The sequence below is a fragment of the Capricornis sumatraensis genome, chromosome 22 (assembly GCF_032405125.1).
Source record: "Capricornis sumatraensis isolate serow.1 chromosome 22, serow.2, whole genome shotgun sequence".
Classification (NCBI taxonomy): Eukaryota; Metazoa; Chordata; class Mammalia; order Artiodactyla; family Bovidae; genus Capricornis; species Capricornis sumatraensis.
Window position 1 is genome coordinate 48,756,915 of NC_091090.1, and position 13,049 is coordinate 48,769,963.

The 13,049-nt window shown below is 42.4% G+C and overlaps 1 protein-coding gene across 3 annotated transcripts in view; it reads left to right on the forward strand.

The window, feature by feature from the left end:
* Nucleotides 1-11,532, forward strand: part of MAK (male germ cell associated kinase) — a 41,385-nt gene extending 29,853 nt beyond the window's left edge. Inside the window, exons 11-14 of one of the 3 annotated variants that reach the window (XM_068961025.1) lie at nucleotides 4,542-4,673; nucleotides 6,583-6,657; nucleotides 7,447-7,566; nucleotides 11,378-11,532. In XM_068961025.1, coding sequence (XP_068817126.1) covers nucleotides 4,542-4,673; nucleotides 6,583-6,657; nucleotides 7,447-7,566; nucleotides 11,378-11,532 — 482 coding nt within the window. The remainder of the gene's footprint in view (nucleotides 1-4,541; nucleotides 4,674-6,582; nucleotides 6,658-7,446; nucleotides 7,567-11,377) is intronic. The other 2 variants (XM_068961026.1, XM_068961027.1) reach the window with 2 other exon arrangements.
* Nucleotides 11,533-13,049: the final 1,517 nt, after the last annotated feature.

Sequence of the window (13,049 nt, forward strand, 5' to 3'; positions counted from 1 at the left end):
TTCAGGGTATCTGAGACCTGTCTGATTGTTTCCTTTTTAACCAGAAAGCTCTAACAAATTCTGCTTACTCTGGGTCAGAAGCATGGTTGTAAATTGAAGCCTAAGAAACACAGATAATCACGATGGTGTGATCACTCACCTCACCTAGAGCCAGACATCCTGGAATGTAAAGTCAAGTGGGCCTTAGGAAGCATCACTACTAACAACGCTAGCAGAGGTGATGGAATTCCAGTGGAGCTATTTCAAATCCTAAAAGATGATGCTGTGAAAGTGCTGCACTCAATATGCCAGCAAATTTGGACAACTCAGCAGTGGCCACAGGACTGGAAAAGGTCAGCTTTCATTCCAATCCCAAAGAAAGGCAATGCCAAAGAATGCTTAAACTACTGCACAATTGCACTCATCTCACATGCTAGTAAAGTAATGCTCAAAATTCTCCAAGCCAGGCTTCAGCAATATGTGAACCAGATGTTCAAGCTAGATTTAGAAAAGACAGAGGAACCAGAGATCAAATTGCCAACATCTGCTGGATCATGGACAAAGCAAGAGAGTTCCAGAAAAACATCGATTTCTGCTTTATTGACTATGCCAAAGCCTTTGACTGTGTGGATCACAATAAACTGTGGGAAATTCTGAGAGAGATGGGAATACCAGCCCACCTGACTTGCCTCTTGAGAAACCTGTATGCAGGTCAGGAAGCAACAGTCAGAACTGGACATGGATCAACAGACTGGTTCCAAATAGGAAAAGGAGTTATGTCAAGGTTGTATATTGTCACCCTGCTTATTTAACTTCTATGCAGAGTACATCATGAGAAATGCTGGGTTGGAGGAAGCACAAGCTGGAATCAAGACTGCCGGGAGAAATATCAATAACCTCAGATATGCAGATGACACCACCCTTATGGCAGGAAGTGGAGAGGAGCTAAAAAGCCTCTTGATGAAAGTGAAAGAGGAGAGTGAAAAATTTGGCTTAAAGCTCAACATTCAGAAAACGAAGATCATGGCATCTGGTCCCATCACTTCATGGGAAATAGATTGGGAAACAGTGGAAACAGTGTCAGACTTTATTTTTGGGGGCTCCAAAATCACTGCAGATGGTGACTGCAGCCATGAAATTAAAAGACGCTTACTCCTTGGAAGGAAAGTTATGACCAACCTAGAGAGCATATTAAAAAGCAGAGACATAACTTTGCCAACAAAGGTCCATCTAGCTGAAGCTATGGTTTTTCTAGTAGTCATGTATGGATGTGAGAGTCGGACTGTGAAGAAAGCTGAGTGCTGAAGAATTGATGCTTTTGAACTGTGGTGTTGGAGAAGACTCTTGAGAGTCCCTTGGACTGCAAGGAGATCCAACCAGTCCATCCTAAAGGAGATCAGTCCTGGGTATTCATTGGAAGGACTGATGCTACAGCTGAAACTCCAATACTTTGGCCACCTCATGCGAAGAGTTGACTCATTGGAAAAGACCCTGATGCTGGGAGGGATTGGGGGCAGGAGGAGAAGGGGACGACAGAGGATGAGATGGCTGGATGGCATCACTGACTCGATGGACGTGAGTCTGAGTGAACTCCGGGAGTTGGTGGACAGGGAGCCCTGGCGTGCTGCGATTCATGGGGTCACAAAGAGTCAGACATGACTGAGCGACTGAACTGAACTGAAGAAACACTCAAAATTAAAATGCTACACCTGAGCCTTACTGTACCCTGTTCTGACACATTCTGTCTCAAAGACGGCCCCTCTAGAGCTGGGTGAGAATTGAAACTAGAATTGAGCTCTGCTCAGTCACTTGGACAAACCTTTATTGAGCACTTACTGTGAGCCAGCAGAGAACAGATACACAAAGAAGTGATCTTTGACATTCATTTATGGTCCATAGTTACTCATTGAATATCTTCAGGAATAACGGAGAATATTACCGTTGGGCCCCGCCTTTTTTTTTTTTTCCCAACCATAAAGCCAAGTATTAAGGTCTTATTAAGCATCAACCTTCAGGATGATGGGAGCTCCCGAAATGTGCCATATAATTTCAGGGCAGCATGACATTATACTACAAGGACTGGCAGATCTGTGACACTGGCCTTCAGGGAGAGAGATGTGAGAGTCTTAGTTACCGACCTGCTGCTGACTGGCTGTGTACTGGAGCGCGACTCTGAGGTTGGGTTTTGTTACTTACAGTGGGACTGCGGTCATCAGCTCACCCTGTAAGCCTTAGGTCCTTAATGATCTCAAGGTAGTTGTTGCCAATAGAGTGTATGGAGGACGTGCTAACAATCTCTGCAACGCCCTCTGGTCTCATTCCTGGTTCTGGCACTTTTGAAATCCGGCTCTGGTGGATCCTTCTCGAGTCTCATCACATACAGTCCTTCCTTCCCCATGGAGAATCCAGCATCCTGTGTCATTTCTGTGTGTGCCCCTCCCAACTGTATTTTCAATTTCTTAGCAAGACACGAATTCTGGGATCTGCTGCCCACTCGCCCCTCGATCCAGCCCCATTCAGGCCACGTCCCATTCCCCCCACCCCCCTCCGTCCTTGCGATTGGCCCCAGGTTCTTTCCCTTCCCACTACCAAGTCCCCAGCTTGATTCACGTTCAGCTTTAAAGTACCTTTTTAAAAGAAAGACTGGCTTAGTTGCTTCTGTGTTTTTTTTTGCCCCCTCGGCATGAGATTCTTCTAAATAATCCCCACAGTGCTAACTGCTTCTCTACAGATGTTGATGTCTCCCTTTTTATCAGAGTAAATTGTAAGCGGAGAAGGCAATGGCACCCTACTCCAGTACCCTTGCCTGAAAAATCTCATGGACGGAGGAGCCTGGTAGGCTGCAGTCCATGGGGTCACTAAGAGTCAGACACGACTGAGCGACCTCACTTTCACCTTTCACTTTCATGCATTGGAGAAGGAAATGGCAACCCACTCCAGTGTTCTTGCCTGGAGAACCCCAGGGATGGGGGAGCCTGGTGGGCTGCCGTCTATGGGGTTGCACAGAGTCGGACACGACTGAAGCGACGTAGCAGCAGCAGCAGACTGTAAGAGCCACAAGGGCAGAGACGGGTGTGTTCTGTTCACCACTTTTCCCCAGTGCCACACGCTGCCTGGCACGTGGGAGGTGCTCAGTAAATATCTGCTAACTGACTTTGTAATTTCTTTGAGGGGAGGGATGATAGTACAGTGATTTCTGCCTCTCTTTAAGACCGTTCAGTTTAAGAAGGTGGTCTAGAAAAGCCTGTAAATTAATACATGCTTTAAAATTCTACATTTTGTCTATTTCCAAGAAAACAGAAATCTTTAAAAAAAACAAAGAATTGAAGCAGTTACCTTCAATAGTGAAGTATGTATGTACTTTTAAGAACTCGGAGTATCCCAAGGCTAATTGTATTAAAATGACTATTGAGGGCTCATTCTTTGTTGAACTATAAAAAATGTTCACCTCGATAGATTTGTAGTTTTTCCCCCTGACCTGATACCTTCTTTGTGGGTAAATATTTTAAAATGTTTTTAACCTGAGTAATTGCTACTTGGTGCATCTTCTTTATTGTTGGGTAATTGCTTATTGTAGTTCTATTTGTAGGTATTTTATTAGAAACCAAAATCCGTAAGGAGCTACATCCTATAATAAAGGGAAATGATTTACCTGATGGAGTGTATCCTTAGAGAACTGATGATAAGTAACCTTGAGGCTCAAGTCAGAACCACCAGGCGTGTTTCTGGCTTTAAAACAAGGGATATTATATGTCTCAGAAACATGAGACCTTGCCAAGAAGCTCAGTTTGTGACAAGCCAGAGCCTGTATCACCTGGGGACAGTTTCTGACTCGCCACATTAGTGGTAGAGAACCCTACACATATGACCCAGAGGCTTAGACAGTGTGATGTCTCTGGTGTCTCCTAAACTGAACCAAATTTATTTATCAGTAAAAAGACAATAAGTTCAGGAAGTGTTCAAATCTCTTTAAAACATATTAAACCAATACCCTCTGACCACTGGGTAACGAAGGCTGATTCCACCTTTCCCAGATTTTGGAAAATCATAAATAAATTGTTGAGATTTTACTGTATCTGACATGCAAATAAGCTTGCAGATGAATCTTTACGTGAACTTCCCAGCTTCTCAGTTCCCCTGGGTTCTTGGCCACATGTCTGTTTTTCCAGCTGAATCCAGCATGTTTTCCCAGCTTGAACCCAACCAAGAAGGGTCTGGCATAGATCGCACACTCAAAATGAGTGAGTGACATGGAAATGTCTTTTGGAAGATTTTTGTGCCATCTCAGTTTTTACAAAACATTTAGCAGGAAATGTCCAATGTTTATTATTAGTTGCATTAAAAAAACAATTTACATTTTTAAAAGACACTGTGAGGATTCTAGGTTATTGTATTGAGGGTTAGGAAGTTGTCAGGGTCCATATAGCAAGTATTTGCTATCCTACAGCCAAAATTTATTTCCATTCCCCCAAGTTATTTCTAGTCTTAGTTTTAATATATATTTCCCCTTCAAGTTTACGATCACATTCTAACCTCTGAAATTACTGTTTTGTCCTTCTAAGGTGTAAACCCCAAGAACGTGTCCCTGGTTGCCAGTGCAAAGGATATGAACCCATATGTCTGGAACAACCAGTTGTTTCCTAAGTCACTGGGATCCTTGGGGGCAGAACTTGCTTTCAGAAGGAATAACGCAGGTAAAGCAAGATTGCATCCAAAGTATGAATTTACGTTGTTCTCCTTCTGCAGATTTTTACTTTTAAATGTACTGTGGCTGCCTTCTTCCAACCAAGATGCCTTTGGGGGCAAAGGAGGGTTTCCAGCTGGTCCTCAGCACGGAGAGTTTGCAGGAAATCACTTGCTAGATCTTAACTTCTCTGTGAGTCCTTTCCTAAAACGGATCTGCCTGAGCAGGGGTCTCTTTTCTCCTGTTTTACAAAAGAAAAGACTTGTCACCACTCTCACACCCACCACTCAAGTGTGAAAATATCTGGGGTGCCTGTCAAAGGGCTAATTTGATGTCTTGGTGTCAGTGTTGAGACAGTGAGTCCCTCTGATGACTGGGGGACAGATTCTTTTTAAGTCAAGTGGTTTCCAGTTCTTGTAAAAGAATGGAAGGTGAACCCATGTTACAGCTGAATGATAATTAAAAATCATTCTTAAAACTAATATAGTATTGTATTAGTTCCACTGTACTCCAGCATAAAATTTTTAAAAAGTTTAGATCATTTTCTATGAGATCACTGTGTGATATTTGATAACTCTGAACAGAGTTCAAAGACTACAGTCATAAAGCTGTAACTAAACACCTCTCATTTCCTACTATGCATTTATGAGATTTCTAGAGATTTCTTGTTACTTCCCACCTTAAAAAAAATTGAAGCTGAATTCTGATTTTAGCAATAAATATTTATTTGGGATTCCCTGGTGGCTCAGCAGTAAAGAATCCATCTGCAATGCAGGAGATGGGAGTTCAATCTCTGGGTTGGGAAGATCCCCTGGAGAAGAGCATGACAACCCACTCCAGTATTCTTGCCTGGGAGATCCCATGGCCAGAGGAGCCTGGCGGGCTATAGTCCGTGGAGTCAGACATGACTGAGTATGCTGTATTTATTTATGGATACATGAACCACTTGTGTAAGGTTCTATCTTTCTCATTAAGAGATGAATTTCAAAAGAAATCCAGCCTTTCATTTTTAATAATCAAGTTTTATAATATGCACCTTTTCGATTAATTATATACAATAAACCATTCTAACTAATACAGAAAAAAAGTATTTTAATATACTTATGGTTGGTTACAAGACCCTTTTTTAAAGTTTAAATCTATACATATTTTTGACTGGTTAAAGACTTTTAAATCTAACATTATGTTTGGATAAAATGAGTTGACCTATGAATAAAAATAAAATTTTAGAGAGAAGAGAGATTCATGTGAAATTCTCTACCTGCCACAAAGGACTGCGGTCACATATTTCTTAAGTCGGTATTGGTGAGGGTAAAATTACTATGGTATTTAGATTCCATTGGTTGTATTTAAGAGAGAGATGTAATAGTTTATTTTTAAATGTCTATAATCACACTATGCCAGAAGGTACATCCTTTGGCATTGCTAAGACTTATGATGAAACATTTTAGATAGCAGCCGAAAGTGAGCTCTTTTTTAGACAGGAAAAGTAGGTGGCATTGGATCAAGAGGGTGAGGGGCACTGTTGTAGCAGCTGAGGAGTTCTGAGTGCCTTCACACACTCTGGATAGCTCACAAGCTTTCTCCATGCTGTGGAGACTCAACTTATCCAGCTAACAGTGCTGAGATGTCCGACACCGCAGCACTGTGATTTGCTTCGTTTTTTCTCAGTTACTTAAAAATAGTATTCGGTGGGCCGACTGGTTGAATACAGTCAAACGACAGCCCCACAGCTTTGGGCCTCAGGGGAACAGATGATTGCCAGCAAATGAAAGCGGTGACTGCACAGAACACATATTCTCCTTTTACGGTTTCTCTATGGATCTTTTCACTAATCATGGAATCCATTTTTTCCTCTGCTTTTCCTGTTAACAGTCTCCTTCTTGTTCATTCTTTCCTTCTGTCTGCCTTCTCTTTAGAAGAAAGCATAATCAAACCCATTGAAAAGCTATCATGCAATGAAAGTTTCCCTGAAAAATTAGAGGACCCACAAGGTAATTTCTGGGCATGGTAGATGGGTACAGTGTGTCCTTTGAATCTCCTGTCCAGTGTGCCTCTCAACATCTATCCCAAACCTTGTCGTAAGAGGGCCCTGTGACGGCCAAGGGCACCTGCTTCCAGGGGTCAGATCAGGACTAGCAGAGACGGGAGCGTCCACACCGCGAGCGGCCTCCTTCTTCAGTCATTGGGCTTCTAAGCGTAACTTGCCCTCAAAAAAGCTCTATGCTTGTCTTCTTAAATTATGACAATCTATAGAAATCAGGCAAATCTGCTGGAAATAACTGAGAGTATTTTCACTGGTAGCGATGGAGGGTGATAATAGCTGACAACGTGGACAGCAGGTCCTGTGCTAAGCGCTCCGGATCCACCTCGCTCAGTCCGAACAACAACCCCTATGAGGACAGGTGCATTCGTCAGGGTGATTCCACAAGATGATGAAGTGCCCAGAGGGACGGGGGCTTCCTGGGAGGAAACCCACTCTCAGGTCACGAACTGGAGTCACACAAGCCCAGGGGCGTTCAGGGTGACCTTTTGGGTTCACGTTTGATCTTGATCACTTACTGTGAGAACTTGGCCAGGTCAGGCGTGGGTAACACGCCTCTAAGGGGGTTGTTATGCGGACTGATCAGGAGTGAGTGCCTGTAAGCTTGTAGTACCTCGCATGAAATATAGAGGATGCCCTTCAAGTAGAATTTAGCATTAGTAGTGGTTTAATCAAAGTTACTCTCCGGTGCTTTAAAGTATTAACCTTTTGACTCTGAAACTTTATGATACATCACTAGGAAATCTTGGAAGTTATGCTCCTTACAATCAGTCAGGATATATTCCTTCCTTTTTCAAAAAAGAAGTGGGGTCAGCTGGCCAGAGGATACACTTAGCACCGCTTGGTGCAACAGCTTCAGGTAAGAGCAACTTCAGATAACAGTTTTTGAGAATTCTGATGAGAACGGAGCGTCCAAAGACTGTAGTCGCTTTTCCTGAGTGAAGACTTCTAAATTAGTCTCATCTATTAACTACAGTTCTAATTGATTTTGGCAAAATGTCCCGTTTTCCTTCCAAAGATATGGTTTGATAAGTCTAATGACAGGAGTCACTTACACAAGGATGTTGCCACTGAATTGTCCCAACGACCTCATCAGGCCCTCCTTTTACAGATGAGGAAGCTGGCATTGTGAGAGGCTCACTGAGGGTCACTCAGCTCGTAAACAGCGGAGCTGGGACTGACCCTGTTCGTCTAAGTCCAGAAAGAGCGCTGTGCTGCACGATGAGATGTGAGAGGATGAATCTCTCAGAGCTCCCTGCCTGATACCCGGCACCGAGCAAAATCGTGAGAGATGCTGAGGCTCCGCTACGTGTCAGTTAACGGGCGGCTCTTCTGCAGGTTCATCTTAGGTTTTAGAACTAAACCGCAGAACTCTCGCTGGCACTTGCCTTGCAGTATAGTAGGTGGTGAAGTCTCCTTCCCCACCCTCTGAGGTAAGGACTAGTTAGGTCACTACTCTGCAGTGGGATGGCGTGCAACAGCCACATTCAGGGGGGTGCTCTTGAAACAGAGATGAGGATTCTGAACTTGGGTTGACAAGATTTGACCATGAATGTTGTCTACATTATTTCAATCTAAAATAGATATCCTGCCTGATTAAAGCACCTAAAATAAACACTGAGGCAGATAACTTCAAGCTTGATAAGGTACCAAGTTACAGTTTAATTTTTATGAGTTGACTTCAAAAGTCTTCTCCCAGCCAGGATCTTATATTAGAACTCCTGGTTAGAGTCACCAGTCTTTAAAGTTCACACTCTTGGAGTTAAAATTGTAAAAACCACTGGACTTTCATATTTTACGTCTTACCACAGTAGAAGTGCTTAAGGAGTATTCAGTTAACTTATCTGTAAAAAGAATTGCTTCAGGATTTCTCTGCTGGAACAAAATATAAAAGTAATTTTATACAGCAATACTTTTTATAAAGCCTCAAATATTTTAAGCCAGCCTTATCACGAGTCATTAGCCACAACTTGCTAGCACTTTTTAATATGAAGACAGAAAATCATAATGTCTCAAAATTATTCTGAGTACCTTAGAAAGTAAAAGTGAGTATTTTTGAACATATTTTTTATAAGAGATTGGAGGCCTTTATATATTAATTATCCTGTCAGATTAGCATGCATATTCCTGGTTTCATTTTTTTTAAGTAAAATGCTCTCTCATAACTTTTCATCTCTTCCATTTACTCTGCTTATCAGATTTTCCTACAGATCGTGATAGGAGGAAAGGTAAAAAAAAGAAGTAAATATTAACCATTCTCAAGTGGTCAATGCAAATCCTTAGGAAAACACTGTTCTGGAAGAGATGTGTCTTCCAGCCCTCCCACTGGTGTGACAGTTTCCCACAAGAGAATAAAACCAGGTCATTACCGTATTTACTTGACTATTTCCCCATCTCTCGGCCTCCCTCTCTGCTCTAGTCCTCACCCTCGAGTTTGGAGAAGAAACGTCAGATTAGCTGCCACCTCCCTTGCCAGGTTGTCTCTCATCCCGAGCCCCCTTGTACCTCCCTGTCCGCTGCTCTGACAGCCACAGGGACTTGGAGCAGGGACCCGCTTCAGACACCGCCTGCCCCGAGGCATGGAACTCACTGAATTCTCCCAGTGCCTCTGCGGCGCTCCACTGCACAGAGGTTTTCTGTCTTGCTAAAAGTTACGGATCACGTTCTTAACTAGAGGCAAACACCTTTTCCTTTGGCCAACAAGGAACTCCTTGTTTCCGGGCAAGAGGTTAAATGCCCCTGAGAGGATACATGCAGGTTTTAAAACAAACGCACAGCCAGCGTCCGCGGGCTCTCAGCTCCGCTCTAGGGGTGGTGCAGGGTGGGCTACCAGGTTCTTCAACCCCGGGGGGCTGGAGTCCTAAAAGTTACTTCTCAGGAAAGGCTCCTGCCTCACTGGCCAAATGATCCCCTTTTGAAAGAAGGTTTTACGGATACTGGCCTGAGCACAGTCTCCTTCAAATGCATTTAGGACTTAGCCACAAGTCCCGATGGGGAGACAAAGCTGCTCTGGGTGTTATTCCCCGGGCCCTCGCTTCTCGCCCACTGGTAACTTAGGAATGGGTTCCCTTTCCCCTTCTCTGAGCTACCGGGGGCCTCCTCCCAAGTGCCCTCTCCTCCGCCCGCCCGTGGTACCATTCTGCTCAGTTGGGGTCTTCAGATGTGAGGGCGCTAATTTATCACACTGATGCTGGTCTGTATCCCAGTGGGTTATAACTAAAGGGTGGTTTCTAGAAAACAGGCACAGTTGACTGGCCCTTCTAGACGCTGTCCCTGTCTTTGTTAGGGAGCTTAGTATTGCCTCTGAGAACTTTAAACCCAGTAAGTGTGGGATGAAATGACCTGTTAAAACCAGGAAGAGCTCCTGGCCTCCCTGTCCCGATCAAACCACCAACCCCCGGGTGACCGTCACCAGGATGGCGCCTCACTCAAGGCTATGTTCCCTTGAGCCAAGGTTAGCAGCATGTCAGGAGCCACCTGCCCCCATGAGTTCCTCCTACACTCCCGACTCTACAGTAAAACTGTAAGAAAAAAATGGGAAAACCATGCAAATAAATAAAGCAGAGCTAGTATTAAGTGTACAGAATGGTTAGTCATTTCAAAATTGACTCCTACAGAGGATAATCCAAGAATGACACTGACCACACAGTGTCAAAAAGGGATTTAAATCCCAAACAGAAAGATGGACCTTCAAGTGAAAACAGCTTGACACCTGGCTGCCAGTTTGAAGCAAGGAAGGGCCAAAGGAGGGACTGAGGATGTTAAAAAGTTCTCTATAAAATGATTTTGTCATTTGAGATGTTCAAGCAATCAGAGCTTATAAATTGTTCAGGTAACAAATGTCTAACACAGTAAAATGTTTCACAAAGTTTTCATCAGCCAAATCTAAGTATGAATAAAATGAGCCTCATGATGCAAGGTTTAGGGTCATACTGTCATCCATCAGTTGCCCAATAAAACATTTAAGTCTCTTGACTTAAAACCACATTTTCAAGTTTAAAGAGGAACCTACTATGGGACCGCATGAAGTCAGACTTTGCAGGACTGACAATTCTGAATACATTTTCTGTAGTGACACTGTGTTCAAGTGTCATTTAGATGTAACCACAGTGTGATATAAATACTAACACTGTGGCAAAGCCTGTGGGCAAGAGGAGAAGGGGGCAACATAGGATGAGATGGTTGGATGGCACCAACGACTCAGTGGACATTTGAGCAAACTCATGGAGATAGTGAAGGACAGGGGAGCCTGGCCTGCTCCCTGGGGATGCCGTTCATGGGGTCGCAGTCAGACACGACTTAGCGACTGAACAACCACCCTGTAGGTATTGTCCATTGAACTGAAACCAAGGAGCTGCTCTTGGTCACCCAAGATGGTATTGCCTATCTAAATATGATGGGCACTGCAGTGAGCAAAACATGGAGGAGCTGCAGTGTCAGAACAATAAACCAGAAATTATGGCTCTGAAGCTGCTGAAAATGTGACCTGGCATCAGCACAATTCTACACTAGAATTGTTGGTGTTTATATATGTATATGCATATATATAAAAAACTTCAGGAAACACTGAATTAATCTTTTAAATTCAGATTTCTCCCCATAAAATGAACTGCTTTATTTTGCATGGTCATCTGAATAAAATTCTAATTTCTGATTGTGCTTTCTTTCAGAATATCCCTGGAACACCAAAACTGGTCGGGGGCAGTTTTCAGGACCTACTTATAATCCTACAGCCAAGAATCTAAATATTGTGAGCCGTGCACAGCCAGTGTCCCCCGTGCATGGGAGGACAGACTGGGTGGCCAAGTATGGAGGCCACCGGTAGGAATCCAGCGTGAAGCCCCTTGGCGTCACGCCATGGAGTCCATGCAAGTCCCCCTGACCCTGGGAAATGTCTACAGCTGTCTATTTCTACTGTGTTCTGGAAGAAATATATAATAGTGGGTACTCTGAAGAGCAAAAATCATCTATCTTATTTTTTTCCTAGAAATGAAATGCATTTTCTTAGCATCATCGCCCACAATGCTGATATACGGGTAGGACTTTAAAAGTATTGAATAAACTTTATTTGCCAAAGTATTAAGTATTTGATCTATAAATTAATAGATACTAAATACTCTAAGAAGCTTTTTTTAAAAAAAGAAAAATGCCTCCAGAAATTAGATGTTTAGAGTGTTTTATATTTGTCCCAACTAATACTTCATCGTTTGGCCTCAAAGGTTTGTTTTGGATTTTTACAGCAATTACATAGATGGCTGTGGGCTGTCAGTTACGATTCTTTGTGACCAAGGTTCTACTCTACCATTTTGGCAATGGTAATTTATAAAAGATGATAATTCATCATTTTCCTCTTTGGGGATAAAATAATTTTGGGAACAATAATTCCAACCTAGAGCAGGGTGTCTTTCTTAGAAATACTTCTTTAACAAAGATTTCAAAATTACGTCACCTGATTATAGCAGAGAAAGAGTCTCCTGTTTTTGACCGATACATTAATGATGACCATCAAACCCAATGCTTGATGACTGCCAGCTTAACCAAGTCAAGGTTCTGTCATCTTCACAGCAAGTGTGTTCATTCCTTTCAAGATGCTTTCTTTCTGTGTCCCCACCACAGTATGCCAGCTTGTTCTCCAAAGCAAATTCCTGCTGCTGCTGCTGCAGACAGATCACTGACTCAGCTCTGAAAGTCACACTTGCTCTGAAGAGCAAATGCATTTGGTTGCTATAGCAGTGATCTCACTTATGACATATTTTCTTAATTTTTAAATTGGTATTTAAAATTGACATTTTGAACTTAGAACTGGTCTATTTAAGCCTGTCGTTTTACGGACTGAATTTTCTTTTTTAAAGAATAATGTTATCAAACTGCTGATATCTTATGCATTTTGGTATCATTTTGTAGACATTATATAAAGACACATTATAAGATAATACAATATTTTTGTACAGAAGACTTACCTTGTTGGAAAATGTTAAAATCTAAAGAGTAATTTATATTAATATCAGTGATAATGGCCATATATATATATATTTGTAGTTTTAATATCTCAAAGCTAAAATACTCTTTGGTGTTGCTGGGAAACTTTTAAACTGTGAATAGATATTAAAATTGATATGGTTAACTAGTCTGTTTTCTTTACATTTTTAAACTTTATACTCATACTCTGAGGCCTGTTTTTGTTGTTAAGGTCAACTTTTTTAAAAAACCAGTTTCAGGTTTATGAAATGTCTAATCAGAAAGTACAGAGTTTCCATACACTCCATCTCCCCCTCCTCAGTTCTTCCTATCTTGCCTAAGTGTGGCATATTTGCTACAACTGAAGAACCAGTATTGATTCAC